The sequence below is a fragment of the Humulus lupulus genome, chromosome 4 (genome assembly GCF_963169125.1).
Source record: "Humulus lupulus chromosome 4, drHumLupu1.1, whole genome shotgun sequence".
Lineage (NCBI taxonomy): Eukaryota > Viridiplantae > Streptophyta > Magnoliopsida > Rosales > Cannabaceae > Humulus > Humulus lupulus.
The window spans coordinates 14547317-14564554 of NC_084796.1; the positions used below are offsets into that span (position 1 = coordinate 14547317).

Consider the following 17238-nt stretch of genomic DNA (forward strand, 5'->3'; position numbering starts at 1 on the left):
TTTAGTAGCAAATACTGCCTAAATACTTTAAAAATATAGTAATTTTGCTACTAAAACTTGGTAGCAAAATTAATATAAATTAAATTATGCTTTTTAATCTAATGTATTATTATTTTAAATTTCTTTTGTTAATTTATTATTATAGCATTTCTAATAATAAATACAATGTAACTGTGCATTATGATCAATTTCTATCAAAGTGACACAATGTAACAAAGTACATTTAATATCATCATTAGACAAAAAGCTCTCTGTAAATGATCAATTTCTATGAGAGTGACATACAATGTAACAAAGTACATTTAATATCATCATTAGACAAAAAGCTCTCTGTAAAGACAATTGTTAGTTCCTTCACTTTACTAGGAGGACCTGGCCTAGTAGTAGCTGCAGCACTGCCAAATCCAAACTTTGGCTTCTTATCAGTTGGTTTTAAAATCTGGAAAGAACACATTAAGCTCTCATCAACACTCATCGTGACACCAGCATTAAGTTCATATGTACCTATTAGGATAACAATTAAATAATCACTTAACCTCAAAATTATAGAAGATCATCAACAATGATCAAAAGAGCATGATTGATCAGAAAACTAAACAAAAACAGAAAATGAAAATAAAAAGAAAAGAGAACAATTAATGTTTTCAACTAAAGTAACAAAACCAAATTATTTATCAACAGTACAAACTCTGGTAGGCTCAGTCTAAAATTACACAAAATATATATAATAACAATGCAAGAGATATGAGATTTATAAGATTACGTAGTAGCTGTATAGATTGTTGCTAAAAATGGAAAACCTATTCAATAAAATGAAGACATAAATCAAAACAAAGCATAAAAGCTTACGGTGTCATTTCCGCTTTAGCAAAAGATCTACCAAAAAACATATATGCTCCAAACATTGAATGATATACAGAACATATAATGGACTTTAATCATGTTCCATAAGTTGTTGTCAAACTCGCCACAGTAGTTAGGCGCTAAGAATAGCGACACAAGTTTTCGGTTAGCAAAGAACTCATATCCATCTTCCACAACCTGCAAAATCAGCATATATTTAGGCTCTAAAGGGCTGTCATAACATAATATCATCACTAGTTTTTGAGCTTAAAAAGATCCCAAATCTGATGAGCTCTGCAAATCAGACGTTGAATGTCTTTGCTAGGATCAGACCATAGAAGATCACACAACAAGCCATGTTCTGGTACATCAGTAGGCCTTTGTATCATTCTTATATGGTTCAAGTTGTTCAAATCAGGAGAAAGCCCTCCATGCAAAATTGAGGCAGTGAATCCATGCTCAAATGCCTCATGACACGGAAAATATCAAGAGAGTCATATTTTACTACAGGGAAAAAGAAAAGGAAGAGCGTCAAAGATTTGAGCAAGTACCAACTATAGGCCTTGGCATAGTCCTTATCTTCAATATCTCAGGACGAGGAATAATGGATCCTGATGCACGACCTCTGGATACTCTTACTTTGGTTCCATCTTCAAGATACTTAATCCCAACTTTACAAGGCTTCCTGCAAAGAAACCACTAATCTCCACTTACAAACATGGAAGAGCAAAAACTGAAGGATTCTTCAAACAGAATTGAAGGCAGTCACATACCCTGTGACTGGATCAATAACTTGAACATTTGAAACATGAAGAGGGGTTTCAACTGTAAAGATCCCACCTTCATGACCTTGGCCTTGCTTGATATGCTTCTTAACCTGCAGCCAAGAAAAGTTCATTACATCATCAAACACTGGAGTCTTATCCACAAACTTCACTTAGACAACATCACCACACAGATCAAATAACCACAAACAAGCATTACGTATTAAAAATTAACATTTCATATTATGCAGCATCATCTTCAACTAAGGAATGTAATTTGCATTATTTCATAAATTCCTACAACACATTATAAAGAATTTCATAGTAAAGTCAAATATAAATTGAATGGTAGCTCACTTTAAAGTTCCAAGTACTTTGTCCGACCAAGTCTCAACAAAGTACACATAAACCAGAACAGAACACCCAAAAGTAAATTCAAGAATATCACATAATAGAACAAATTTCTAATTAACTTGATCATGAGATAAACATATGAACATGAAAAATTAAAGAATACCAAGAAGAGAATTTCACGTGTAAACAAGTAAAAGTAGTAGTTAACGTACCACAAATTTTAATAGGTGCTTATCGTCTCCTTTCCATTTTCTTGGAGGTGTCAACATTGAACTTAAGAAAATGGGATGGGCTTAACCTATTAGAAACATGGGCAGAGGATAATTACATAAACCACAGGCAATTAAAAAGTAAAAATTAATCATAGGGCACTTTCATATATATATCACGTTTTGGTAAATGTTTAAAATATTTGAGAAAGCCTCCTGAGAAAAGTGTATCACAAAGAAAATACAGAATTCCAATTGGGCTATAACTCATGTCTCAACAAATTGCATAATACCAATTGGGCAAGCTGATATTCATACTTGTTGCCTTTGTTAGTAGCAGAAGCATTTCCAGAAACAAGGCATTAATGGAACAAAACTATGTAACATGGAGTAATAAAAGTATATTTAAACAAAATTAAATTAAATATTTTGAACATGAATAACATCATGTCAAAGTGTAGTGGGAAAGTCTGTCAAAAACAATTAGTAGGAGAGCAAGTGAGATAACTATTAATTGTAAAGGACTTACATACACTTACATACTCAAAAAAACTAAGAGGAATCTAGTTTCTAAAAATTATTAATGTAGTGATAATTTTAACAATATTATACACCTTAAATTTTATAAAATGATAAGAAAAGATAATAGGGTGAAAAACTAGCATTCAATTCCATATTCTAAAAGAAAATGGATGAAGATGTATATTATATAGCCAACTTCCCAAAGAAAGAACATCACTGGTATGCGAAATAGAATCAGTCCCATAATCACCAAATATATATATAGTAACATCAGACCCTTAAAAGGCCATTTCAACAAAGAAAATGTTCAAAACAGTTTGAAATCTCTTAGTAAAAGACAAAAAAATCAGCAATAACCACTCAACAACATTTCAATATATATGATGTCAAATATAATTATCCTTTACATTTTTAAAAAAAAAATTATACTGTATCTTAAATTAATTCAAAGTTATAAGAAAAACTAAAGTATAAATTAATTCAAAAATATAAAATTACTATAAGAATATTCATTCAATAAATATATATATAATCAAATTTTACATGGCATAAGAAAATGCGAATGAATATGCACAAATCCTTAAGTGTTTTAATATTAAACTAGCAAATCTCATGCATGACATTGCCAATGTGTTTAGGAAAGAAATATGCACATGCACACATAAGGGAATTATAGCCGAAACATAGCTGCTCATTATAAATCTGAGCTAATTGTTGAACAACTACTTCAGATGTTAGCAAAACCCAATAAATTATATAATGCTATACAGGTAATCAAATACTGACCTAAGGGAAGTTTAGATATTCACAATGACAGCCATCACTCAATAAGACTATAAATAAAAGAATGGATAGCTACTCTGTTAAATTTAAAACTCTCTCCATAGTTATGATCTCTGTCCGTCACATGTAACTTTTAATTCTAAGATTCAATGATAGACTTCTTAAATCAAATCAAGAAATGGATAAAAAAAAAATCAAATTTTCTACATTTTGATCGAAAATGCCAGTCTCAGAAATACACACAAAAAAATGTACAAATCCAACGATGAAACAAATTGGTGATATAAATCACTAGAACTATGAGATATAAATTAAAGTTTCTATAGAGAATAAAAGCATTGGATAACATATAGACTGAAGTAGTACAAGAAGAGTAGGAGTGTTAAACTCACTCTCTTGCTCCAATAGCTAAAAGAAAAGCAACAAAATAGCAACTTACGATATGTATTAAATCAGTACTAAAATAAATGAATAATTTACAAAAGGATATCAAACACATTCATAATAAATTTACTTGAAAGGAAGCTTAAGAACAATTCTTTCATCAAGTTCACTTTGAACAAACCCAGTGGAATTGTTGATGAGCTTTCAGCCAAGTCATGGTCATTAACAAGTCAAATATCACCCAATAAAACCATAACAAATTTTAGAAAATACTCAGTTTTTTTATTCAACAAATCATAGATAAATATTATCCTAGTATTTTTAGCAAATACCTTAGCTACATTCAATCAGGCATCATTAAAAAAGCCAAAGTTCTCATCAAGTAAAGGATTATTTTAAAAACAATGGCAGAAAGACTCACCTCAACCATCGTGTAAAGGATGTGACCTCAATGCCAAATGATATAGACTAGGCATCGGAATAACTTAAACACAATATACAAACTTACAAATATATAAATAAATTTATTATATGATATTCAATTGAAATTTGAAAATATATAAGAGAATGGGCTGTCTCAAAAGTGATTCCTATGTATGGGTCAATAATACAAAAATCTTTGACATAATTTAAAAAACTAACATATTATATATATGCATATTCCGTTTTTTAATAATTAAAAAATATCTCACTTAACTATAACCACATATTTAAGAAACAACAACCAGTAATTATAAAATGTAAATTTAGATTAAATTTTTCATAACCGTGTAAAGTGGGAAATATAATAAAAATTAATTATAAAAAAAACAATTTAATATTTTCAAATTTTTATTTCATAAAATATGCATATCTCTATATAAGTATAATCAGACACAAATATAGGAAATAAAAGTATTAATTAAAAAACTTACAAAAAACTAGTTTGAAATTTAAATTTCAGTTTTTCAAGGAGGATAGTACTATCTAAGAAAATTAATATATATAGTAAGTATCTCTTTTTTTTTTCACTAGCTCATCAACATTTTGTTGAGGTATGTATGTCATATACAGATTAAATATCATGGCTATATTGGTTAGATTGTTTAATTAAATTTTTTTTCTGTAGGTGCTTCAACTGGGTGTAAGGAGAAGGTACTGACAAACAGGTTTTTATTCTCTCTACCATATTTCACTAAAACAATATGCATTGAAATTAACTTGGAAATAAAAACATTGATCATAGACATATACATCTCTTTTTTCTTATGAATGTTGTTATACTTTCTTGAAGATTCATTAGGTGTTTTCTAACATTTTGATCACACAAATCAAACACTCTTTGATGGAAATCTATAATCAAAGAAAAAAAAACACAAAGAACAAGTAACTAGTTCTTAAATATGTCTGTGCAGAGCTTATATGTTTATAAATATATATATAATAAAATGTCAATTATTACTGCAATATAGAGACACTTCTATGGCTTTCTTAATTCTCTATGATTAGAACAAATCGGAAAAAAAAAATTAGAACCAAATCCAAGCCTACCCAAGAACAGAACAAGAAAAAAAAAATCAAATTCATACCCAAGTATTGACTTAGTTCTCTATGATTAGAACAGATCAGAAAAAAAAAATTAAAACCAAATTCAAGCCTACCCAAGAACAGATACAAGAAAAAAAAACCAAATTCATACCCAAGTATTGACTAGCACTAGCGCTAGATGATTCATTGACTGCCATCACCTGTGGTTAGAATGCGAACAAAATATCATTTGAATTCAAAACTCTCAAGACTTGCTCTTAGCAAGCTTTTTAAGCATGGATTTTTCTGGTGATCCTACGGAAGGAGGGTAGGAAAAGAATTTAGAAACTTTATCAGGTCCTTGATTTTAAGAGATAAAGTTATGCATTTGTCGATGATGAATCATGTTCATTAGTTTCAGTGTATACTTCAGAAATAGATGATATATACCAGCAAGCAAGCAAAATATACCGTTTACCAAGTTAAATGTCTAAAGATTTTACCGTGGGAATTGTTACAATAACAAATTCTGTTGAATCAGTGTCCCGAAAAAGCTCCCGCACTTTGATCATCCTCTCCCTTAGTCGCTCTAGTTTGTCAGTCTGCATCATAGATAACCTTAGATAGTCGATAAACTCGTGTAAAAGAAAACATAACGGCAGCTAGAACGACAACCGGCTTACCGCATCCTGCTTGGGCTGTTCTTGGCCGAAAACAGATTTGATGGTTGAGGTGGCTGAAGCAATCTTTTGTTTAAGCTGTAATAGACCATATGAAAATAAAGGATTAAAGTTAGTGAAATTTCAAGATGTTCTTTTGCATTGGTAAAACAAAAGAACCTTTCTAAAAGGTCCAGAGCAAAAGACAATGAGAAAAGGGGGAAATATATAATATTATGAAGAAAAATAAACAAGAGAGACAGAGAGAAGTGGACATTCAAACCTTCAATAGCTTGCCAATTGATCGATCTAAGAAATCTGGCAAGGACAGAAGTCGCAACGTGTGACCCTATTCAAAACAAGCCATCAAATTAAGAAGTTGAAAGTTCAAGCAACAAGGACAGTTCGTGATAAAATACTCACAGTAGGCGCAGTATCTAAGCTAGCTATGTAGAGACACTTCTATGGCTTTCTTAGTTCTCTATGATTAGAACAGATCAGAAAAAAAAAATTAAAACCAAATTCAAGCCTACCTAAGAACAGAACAAGAAAAAAAAAATCAAGCTTTACCTGTGTACTGGTTCGTGAGGACATTGCTGGACCCAATCTTTCCATCTTGTGAACCTCCACCACCACCTTTCTTGGAATCACTACCTTTCGGCTAGATGATTCCGAGTTCCTTCGGTTAGAAGTTGGTATGTGAACTTCGAATGAGAGAGACAGAGAGAGCTAGAGTGAGAGGGAGCCAGGAATACGAGAGAGAGGGGAAGAATAATGGGGTCTGGGGTTTGATTTCAACTGAGAGATAGAGAGATTAGAGTGAGAGAGAGAGCTAAGGATTTGAGAGTGTATAGGGGAATATGAAGAAGAAAATGAAATGGGGCTTTTCTTTTCAGCTTTATTGGGTATGGAAGCTATGCGAAAGGGTGAGAGAGAGAGGGATTACGGAGAAGAAAGAAGGTGAGAGAGAGAAGGATTACAGAGAAGAAAGAAACTTAGAATCAGAGACAAAGAGAGCTAGAGTGAGAGGGAGACAGGAATACGAGAGAGAGAGGGGAAGAATAATGGGGTCTGGGGTTTGATTTCAACTGAGAGATTGAGAGATTAGAGTGAGATGGTGCTAGGGATTTGTGAGTGAGATGAAGCTAGGGATATGAAGAAGAAAACGAAATGGGCTTTTTGGATGAGGTGTATTGGCTTAAGCCCTTTATTTTAATTTAGAAATAAAATTAAAAAGAAAAATAAAATACTTAGAGAAAGGAAAATCACCACTTACTAATTTAATATTAATTTAATAAAATTACTTATTTGCCTAGATATCATAACACACTTTATATTCCATTGATAGAAATATCCCATTTGAATTCATAAAATTTCAAAGTTAATTATGTGGTGGTACATTTTTTCGATTGTGGAATGAGCTTCTTTATTATTAGTTTTTCTAAAAAATTATTTTATATTGTGTACAAACCTTATCAACTTTACTATTGTGAGACATTCTATTAATTTTTCCTTTCTTTTTGATAATTTTTTTTAATTAAAGTTGGAATTTAAGAAATCTTCTAGTGTTTGTAAAAAAAAAAATTGCAGTGAAATTACCCAATATTTTTTTATTAGTTTAAGTATTCAAGATTTTTTTCGTTGAAACTACTCACGCATCCAAAAACTGAGATAGTAGTCACTCATTCTGGAATTGAGATAGATTTAATACTTGTTGACTGATTTTTTTGTCAATTACAAATAAACCAATAAAGCATAAAAAAAATCAAACACGTACGGGATTTAGGTTATTAATTAGTCTTAGTGCACGAGTTAATTGTATTGAGAAATAAGAACTTGCAAAACTTAAGTTCTTTAGAGATTTATTAGGTCGCATTTTTGCATGCACTAAACAAGTGATACTCTAACTTTATTTATAGGCAGTTGAGAGGATTAAGCTCATTAGTGTCTGATTAGAATAAAATTCCGTTAATGGGTTTAAGCTTATTATTTTGGTTTTAGTATCATTGAACCTTATAATTCTATATATTTAATTATTTTAAATTTGAATTTATAGTAGGATTTTCTAAAGTTTGTTGGTTTTTTTATTTTTATTTTACTTTAGTAATTAAATTTGTTTCATAAATAATAATTTTAGTATTTATTCCTTAAAAAAGAAAATTTTAAAATTTTTGTTAAATGATTTTTAATTTTTTTTTATTAGATTTTAAATAAATTTTTAATATTTGAATGAATTTTTTAAATAAAAAAATAATGGCATGTACCAATTAAAGACTTACACATATGTGTCTATTTGGCACTTAAATTAAACACATTTATAAAAACAAAATATGCATGTAATAGAGTAGGATAAGAAACACTTATACTAATATCCTACCCTATACGTGCATCGAATACATGTTTTTTGTACCATAACTCTATCATACCCTATAACTACAATTCAAGGGCTAATTAAGTATTTTATTTCTCTCAATGTAGTATAATCCATTGTCTACTTGTTCTAAAGATAATAGAGAAATGATGGATAAAAGTTGGATTTTCCAAAAGAATAGATTATCAGTGGAGTATTTTGATGGACTTAAGAGTTTTATTAAGTTATCAACTTTGCATTTAAATGGTGAAAATAAGATTCGATGTCCATGTGTTTCATGTATGAACTTATATTATCATGACTTAGAGACAATTGAGCGTCATATATTCGTAAAAGGATTTTATACCAAATATCTTATGTGGGAGTTTCACGGGGAAGATATCACAGAAGTAAACGAAGATCAAGAAGAAGTAGAATCAAACAGTGAAGAAGACATACCATATGACAGTGATGATGATGAAGACAATGACGATATGAGACCAGCATTAGAAGATTTAGCTAGTCAATATCATAGGAAGAGTGATTTTGTGAACCTTGGAGATTCAAATGAGCACAATGATGAAAGGAATACATTGCCTGACTTATTTGCAGAAGCAGAAAATGAGTTATACTTTGGATGTACAACGTTCTCAATCTTAACATTTATTGTTAATCTAATGCACATTAAAGTGATATGTGGTTGGAGTAACAAATCATTTGATTTGTTGCTCGACTTACTTTCGAAAACATTTCCCAAAGACAATAAAATTCCACGATCTTATTATGACGCTAAGAAAATGTTGCGTGATCTTGGTTTAGGGTACGAAACTATTCATATATGTGAGTATGATTGTGCTTTATTTTAGAAAGAGAATAAAAATGCTAAAAGATGTCCTATATGTGGTCATGAACGATACAAATTCCAAGGAACTAAAGGCAAGAAGATCCCACACAAAAAGATGCAATATTTTCCTATAACTCCACGACTACAGAGACTTTTTATGTCACGCCATACATCATCTGATATGAGGTGGCATAAGGAAGAACGTGTTGATACAGAAGGTGTACTTAGACAATTGGCAGATGCAGAGGTTTGGAAGGATTTTGATAGACAATATCCATATTTTGCAAAAGAATCTAGAAATGTAAGGCTTGGATTTGCAACAGATGGGTTCAATCCATTCAGCGATTTATCAAACTTGTACAGTATGTGGCCAGTGTTACTAATGCCATATAACATGCCGCCATGGTGATGCATGAAACGAGATTTCTTAATGATGGCATTATTGATTCTGGGACGTCATGCTCCAGGAAAAGACATAGATGTCTATTTACAACCTCTGATCGATGAGCTGAAAGAACTATGGGAAAATGGTGTACGTACTTTTGATATTATTGATAAAGAATATTTTACAATGCGTGCAACAATATTGTGGACGATCCATGATTTTCCAGCATATGGTATTGTATCTGGGTATAGCAATCAAGGTTATAAAGCTTTTCCTATTTGTGAAGATGACACATCTTCATTTCAAATAAGAGGAAAAACATGTTTCATGGGTCATCGTCGATATTTGTGTCCGGACCACCAATGCGCAATGATATGGAGTATGATGGTACAATCGAACGGCGTTCACCTCCAAGAATTTTAACAGGAGATGAAATCTTAGATAAATTAAAAGGTGTATGGAAATGTAGGGCAGGTAAAAATGATAAGATCATTAAGGACGATAAGCAACAAATGAAGGATGCATGTTATGAAAATAACACGAACAGGAGGCGAAAAAGTATTTTTTAAGAGCTAGAATATTGGCCTAAATTAAAACTAAGACATAATTTGGATGTGATGCATATTGAGAAAAATATATGTGATAGTGTAGTTGGTACAATATTTAGTATTGATGGGAAGTCTAAAGATACTGAAAAGGCAAGACTTGATTTACAAGATTTAAATATTCATAAGCAGCTACACATGAAAAAGAAGGGGAACAAATGGTTCAAACCAGTAGCATGCTATACATTATCAGCGAAGGAACGACAAGAATTTTGTACGTTCATAAAGTCCGTAAAATTTCCTGATGGATATGCTGCAAATATTTCTCGGAATGTTAACATGAAAGATGGAAAGTTATTTGGGTTGAAAAGTCATGATTGTCATATTTTATTACAGAGGTTGTTACCTATTGGTTTAAGTCCATATTTGAAAAAGATAGTAATGGATGCTACTGTTGAGTTGTCGTTATTCTTCAGAAAGCTATGTGCGAGGACATTATATGTGAAAGACTTAGACGAATTGGAAAAGGGCGTTGTACTCACGCTGTGTAAATTAGAAAGTATCTTTCCTCCTGCCTTCTTTGATGTGATGATTCATCTTATGGTTCACTTGCCATTAGAAGCTAAGTTAGGTGGTCCAGTACAAATGCGATGGATGTATTCAATCAAAAGGTAACAAAATCTATAACTTAAGTTTAAAAAATTAAATAATCATTGAATACAATTCTTTATTACTATATATTGAAAACATAATTAATTTCAGGGAATTAGGTCATTTAAAAAAATATGTGAAAAACAAAGCTCGACCTGAAGGTTCTATTGCAGAAGGATACATTATTACTGAGGCACTAAACTTTTGTTCAATGTATCTTCGTGGAATGGAAACACGCTTTAATCGTCCTGAGCGCAATCCTGATTACCTTGGAATTAGAAAACAATCGACATTGTCAATATTCAACATGCCTACAAGACCATTTGGAAGACAATCATTCATCACACTAACTCAAGATCAACGAACCCAAGTTCAATGGTACATTTTGAATAATTGTCCTGAGTTGGAACCATATTTAACGTAAGTTTATAATTTTATTTTTTTAAATTCTAACAACATTTAGGTTTTAGCATAAAAATAATCTTTCATAGTACTTATTGTGAACACAGAGAACATAGATTATTCTTACAATCTCAAGGAATTCTGGATATCAATCAAGTGCAAAAAAATGAATTTTCAACATGGTTTGAAAATAAAGTAAGTTTAAATATCAATGTTTAATATTCTAAATTTTTTATTTGTCTTCATCTTACATTTATAATTTTAGCTGCCATTACAGATAAAAAAAATGAATGAAACAATATCTGGTAAAGCACAGGAAGATTTGTATGCAATTGAAATGCAACCAAGTTTTTTGGCTTGTACATATGCTGGTTGTATGGTTAATGGAGTTCGATACCATACAAAAAGTCGAGATGAAAGACTTTTAACTCAAAACTACGGTGTTCACGTTGAAGCAGAATATGATGGAAATATATGTGATTTTTATGGTGTCATCAATGAAATTTGGGAAGTACATTACCTCTATTTGAACAAAGTTATATTGTTCAAATGCTCTTGATACAATACCAATGGAAGTGATAGAATGTACTCTGAATATAACTTTACTAGTATCAACATCAACTCAGAATGGTTTGAAGATGAACCATTTGTTCTTGCCAATCAAGTAAGTTTGGTTTTTTATTTGGATGACATTAAAAAAAGTAAAGATAATAAAGATTGGAAAGTGGTACAAAAAGTAAATTATCGTCACATCTGGGATAAACCATCAAAGCCAATGGATGGTGAAGATGATGATGAAGATCCAACTATCAACAGTTCTGAGGCATATCAAGAAGAATCTTTGAATGGCATTGGCGTGAATTTTGATTCAACGACAAATGATACTAATCTTATTCGGGATGATATTGAAGATATAGAATGTGATAATCATCAATTGTTCAATGAACTTCAAATAAATCATAATGATCAAGTTCAAAGTGATATAAACAGTGACGATACCGATGAAGAAGCTTTACTCGATGATTCTGAAGATATAACTTTGAGTGATGAAATTGATTAAGTATAAAGTGTGTTATTATTTTTATTTTTTGTAAAGTTTTGAATATGCAAATTTATTATATATTAATAAAAAAATTATATTTTTTAGATTTTTAATCATGACAAATGAGAAGTCTCTCGATCCACCAATAACTACTAGAAGGGTGTTTGGCCGTAAGAGGACGCATGTTAACTCTTCATCATCTACACAGTCTCCTCCTCGTTTGCCATGTTCTTCCAATGATGATTCAATAACACCATTAAATGATGAAACACACAAGTCCTTAGAAGGTATAAATGGTTTATGTACAACTTATGATAATATGATAATATATACATTAAAAATTTATGAAAATAGTTATGATTATAAGTAATATAACAATTATTTGACAGAATCAAGGAAGAGAACTCGTGGCCCTACTCGTGGGGATGGTGTCAGACGCTTATTAAAGGATGATGCAAGTAAGTTAAAGATTTCCTATAAAAAAAGGTGAACTTCGAGTTCATGGGACGCATGCCACTGCATTTGCGAACATTGTTGGTGTAAATGTACGCCATCATGCTCCACTTCAGTGTAGTGGATGGGCTAAAGTTCCTCCAGAAGATAAGAAAGTCATATATGCTCGTATCATGGTATATTTATGTTACCATACTTATTTTATAATATTTTTTGCATGACAATTTATTGAAATTCTTTTTGCAGGATGTATTCGAGATGGATTTTAAAAAAGATCCATATCTTGAAACTATTTGCAATCACTATTGTTCAGAGCGCTATAAAGATTATTGTAATAATTGTCACAGAGAGTACAAGAATATCATCAAAGAAGGTAAGAATCCATTAGAAAATCGGCCTGTGAAATTGGTGCTAAGAGATGAAGATTGGCAATGGATGTGCAATAAATGTTTCTCTAATGAAGAATGGAAGGTATCCTACATTTCTTGAATTATTTGTACACATTTCATAATTTTTAATTCTTAAAACTCACATGAAAAGTATTTTGTAGAAAAAGTCAATTGCAGGGTCAAAAAATAGATCAAGTGTTTCTTTTATGCATTATGGTGGAACTAAGTCATTTATTCAGTATTTACATGAGGAGGTAAACATATATTTGGCATAATATCATTGTAATTTTATTATATTTAATGTTATTAATTATTTAAATGCATTACAGAAATCAAAACAAATAATGGATGACAAAGTACAACAAGAAACAATGAAGTTTGGAGAGATTGAAATGTTTCGAAAAACTAATTGTACAATTAAGAATGAGTGGGCCCACAGAATAGTCGATGACAAATATGTATGTTCGACTTTTAAAAATTATGAATTTTTACCTTCTAAATTTTTTAAAACTATTACACTATTATTTTGTTGTTATTGTAGAAGGAAATGGTAGAGTTACGAAAAGAGAAACTCATTCAATTTGAAGATGGATTGTTACTAGTAGTGGATGAGGCTGCTATATACATGCAAGTTTTAGGTGAAGAAAAATATGGTTGGTTACGAGGTTTTGGTCTTATACCCGGAAAGAAGATGTCAACCCAGTTATCATCCAAACGTGAAGAGATTGAAGATGAACGTTTGAAGAAATTAGAGAAAATCGTTGAAGATCTTAAAAACGAACAAAATAACAACATTGCAAGAATTGTTCAAGAGAATATAGAGAAGTTCTATGAATCACAACAAAGTCGATTATTAGAACAAATAGCATTAGAGTCACAAATCACACATCCTCCATCAATGGTTTCATTAAATTTTAAATTTTAAATCCAATATTACATATAATTTATGATGTTTTTTTCTAATCAATTATTAATTTTATATTTTGTTTCAGAATAAACAACATCGCCTTTCACCGCAACTGGAGCCATGTAAAGGAAAAGATCAACCTTCTTCTTCACAAACTCTCAGTACATCCTCCACAAGTTTAAAGAAGTGCAAAAATCTCCAATTCAATTTGAGATGCCCAAGGATGCTCCAAAGAGTGTAAAAGTTGTATTACTAGTTGTTCGACTTTATGAACCTTCACACACATTTCGTATTGCCATGGACCCAGAAATTTTGGATAGTGATCAATACTTATTTTTTTCACCTGAAGATGTGATTCACCTTGGCACCATGACAGAGATTGGAGCTCCTTGTATAACATTTTGGATCAGGTAAAAAAGAAATACCTTTCACATAATTCTCATGCACAAAATAGCATTATTTGTCTTACAAATTCAATTGTAATATTTAGGATCATACATCGAAAGTTGGAAAAAGCAAATCGAGCACAATATTTTCGTTTCTTTCATCCAACTTTGGCTTTGGATTCGTGTCAAACACAAAATGCAATATCAATGGCAAATCGCTTGGAAGACACAGAAATAGGACAATTTTGGTTGCTTCCTATTCATATTGGGTAAGATTTATTTATTTATTTAACTAATTACATTATCAATATCTTAATTTATATACAATATCGTATTTTATGGTCAGCAGATATCATTGGATGCTAGTAATAATTGATCCATTGTGTGATACATGTTATTGGCTTGATCCAATTAGACTACCCCCACGAAACGAAATTAAAAATCTAATAGCAATGTAAGTTAAATAGTGATATGGATTAGTCTTATTTAATTTTTACTTTAAATTTATTATTAAATATTTTATTTGTTTATTAGGCTTTTGATTACTACAATACCTCCAAAAATAGGCAACCAAAAGAGATTACATGGAAATCTATAAATGTAAGTTATAAAATAATATCACATAATATATATTACATTTGATAGTTACTTTAAAATATTACAATATAATATTGTATTGAAAATTTAAATTATCAATATCTTTTAATCTTGTCATTTACATTTTATGAATTTGTGCAGTGTCCTCAACAACCATCGAATATTGAGTGTGGATATTATGTAATGACATATATGCGTGACTTTTGCATGAATTCTAGACCTACAATTGGTTAACTACTCATGTAAGATGTATATAAATACTATTGAAATAGAATATTTTGTTATTAAATTATACAATTGACTAATATTCATTATTACTTACATTTATTTATTACAGTGCAAAGAGAAGATGAAAGATTACACAAAACAAAATATTGATCAAATTCGAGTGGAGTGGGCTAACGAATTCATAGAATTGGTTGACTAATTCCAATGAGCAATACTATAGTTCCTTCTCCAATTTTCATTTTCAAAAGTTGTATCCAAAGAGTTTTGTGGTTCTAGTTTTTTATTTATTTTGAATAGTTTTGTAGTCACTATGCTCTTTTTTCCCCCAAGAGGCTTTTTCTCATTGGATTTTCCATTTTGCATTTTTTAACTGAGGCTTGCCATAGGTTCAACACAATATCTTTGTTTTAGGAAAGTTATATGCATCCCTATACATGGCTTATGTAGTTCTTACTTTTATTTTCCTTCAAGTTTGTTATTGTACTTATGATATTTTTAATTTTATCTTTTGATTTTGTCCATATACATTTAGTTAGTTTTTTTTACCTTGATCTTATTTTTTAAAAAATAAAATTATTTTACGAATTAAAATATTATTAATTTGTTGAGTGTCCATAACACAAATCTAAATTTAATTACTTTATGTTTGGTATTCTTATATATTTTTTACATTATAATTTTTATTGTGTACTTTCTCTACCAATACTTTTGTAGCAAAAATACTACTAATAGAAATATTTTATTTGCTAGTGCCAAAATATGATATAATTTAGTAGCAATAAATTTATTTCTACTACCAAAGAATTGATCACTAAATGGGAAAAAAACAAAGATAAAATCATATAAAATGCATCAATTTTATATTTGGTGCTAATATTTAATTTTAGCTACAAAAAAATATTGGTAGCTAACAATATAAATATGCTACCAAATATTTTGGTAGCAGACGTATTTAGTATCATTTAATTATAATTTGCTACTAAATCATTTTGCTACCAAAATTTAGTAGCAAATTTATTCATTGGTGCCAATAATATTAGCTACAAAAGAACATTGGTAGTTGAAAATATAAATATGCTACCAAAATATTTGGTCTAAGCAAATGGTAATATTTGGTCTAAGCAAATGGTAATTAACTGCTACCAAAAATATTTGGTTGTAGCTAAAAACATGTATTTGGTAGCTAAAACTTTTCTAGCTAAAAACATGATTTCTTGTAGTGATTCTCTCATCACGTCTTTTTCTATTCTCTCTTCTCCCCTTCAACTTACATATTTTTCTATTATGTCTTCTCCCCGTCAACTTACATATATTTAGCTTTGATTTATAAAATTTGTATAATAAATATAAAAATTTGTAAAAGTATTACTAATAGATCAAATATATTAAATGTTTCAAAGAATCTATATTGCAATTTATACTTGAATTTTTTTGGATGAAGCTCTTATATAGAAGTGAATTGGAGCAAAGTTTACTCACTAAACAATGTGGGACTTTCTATTTCTCTTGTTTTTTTATGGAACTTTTGTTTAACTGTTATTAAATAGTATTCAAAGCTTTTTCATAACAATTAAACCATTTGCTTAATGGAGAAGCTATCTTTATCCATCTTAAGTACATGAGTTCTAATCCTTGTAGAAGCAAGAATTGTGTGTTTTTTTTTAATTTTTTTTGGCCCTGTTTATGTTTTAGTCCCTGAGATTTCTACGTTAATCTATTCATGATAATGCTAGATTTTGATTGTAGGTGTTACCAATTTTCTACTTAAGATTTGACTGAAACATATTGTAGAAACTAGGAAAATAACTCCATTTTAATGATCTCTCCATTAGTACATAATCAGATTGTTACCAAATGATAAACACCAGAATATGGGCTAATAGCAGCCATATGTAGTTGGCCAAAATGAGAACCTAAATTGCAAGAACAAAATATTTATTTGATATTTGTGTTAAAGAATTGGCTTAGTTGATTCCTTTTCATATTGTTTTCTCATATTTTATGTTGGATGCAGTAAGCATTGAGAAATTGATCT

At 30.2% G+C, this 17238-nt stretch overlaps 3 protein-coding genes across 3 annotated transcripts; 1 reads left to right on the plus strand and 2 right to left on the minus strand.

Moving 5' to 3' along the window:
* Positions 1-171: 171 nt before the first annotated feature.
* LOC133830011 (uncharacterized) lies at positions 172-4480 on the minus strand. Its single transcript, XM_062259888.1, has 5 exons — positions 2174-4480; positions 1617-1720; positions 1395-1528; positions 850-1041; positions 172-504 (listed from the first exon to the last, which is right to left on the minus strand). The coding sequence occupies exons 1-4, from the start codon at positions 2228-2230 to the stop codon at positions 1022-1024; spliced, it is 315 nt and encodes a 104-aa protein (XP_062115872.1). The 5' UTR covers positions 2231-4480; the 3' UTR covers positions 172-504; positions 850-1021.
* Positions 4481-5581: 1101 nt separating this feature from the next.
* LOC133830010 (ATPase GET3B-like) lies at positions 5582-7173 on the minus strand. Its single transcript, XM_062259887.1, has 5 exons — positions 6595-7173; positions 6308-6373; positions 6049-6123; positions 5869-5967; positions 5582-5680 (listed from the first exon to the last, which is right to left on the minus strand). The coding sequence occupies exons 1-5, from the start codon at positions 6637-6639 to the stop codon at positions 5612-5614; spliced, it is 354 nt and encodes a 117-aa protein (XP_062115871.1). The 5' UTR covers positions 6640-7173; the 3' UTR covers positions 5582-5611.
* A 1368-nt stretch (positions 7174-8541) lies between these two features.
* LOC133831919 (uncharacterized) lies at positions 8542-10026 on the plus strand. Its single transcript, XM_062262321.1, has 3 exons — positions 8542-9063; positions 9241-9580; positions 9686-10026. Exons 1-3 carry the CDS (start codon positions 8542-8544, stop codon positions 10024-10026), a joined length of 1203 nt encoding a protein of 400 aa, XP_062118305.1.
* Positions 10027-17238: the final 7212 nt, after the last annotated feature.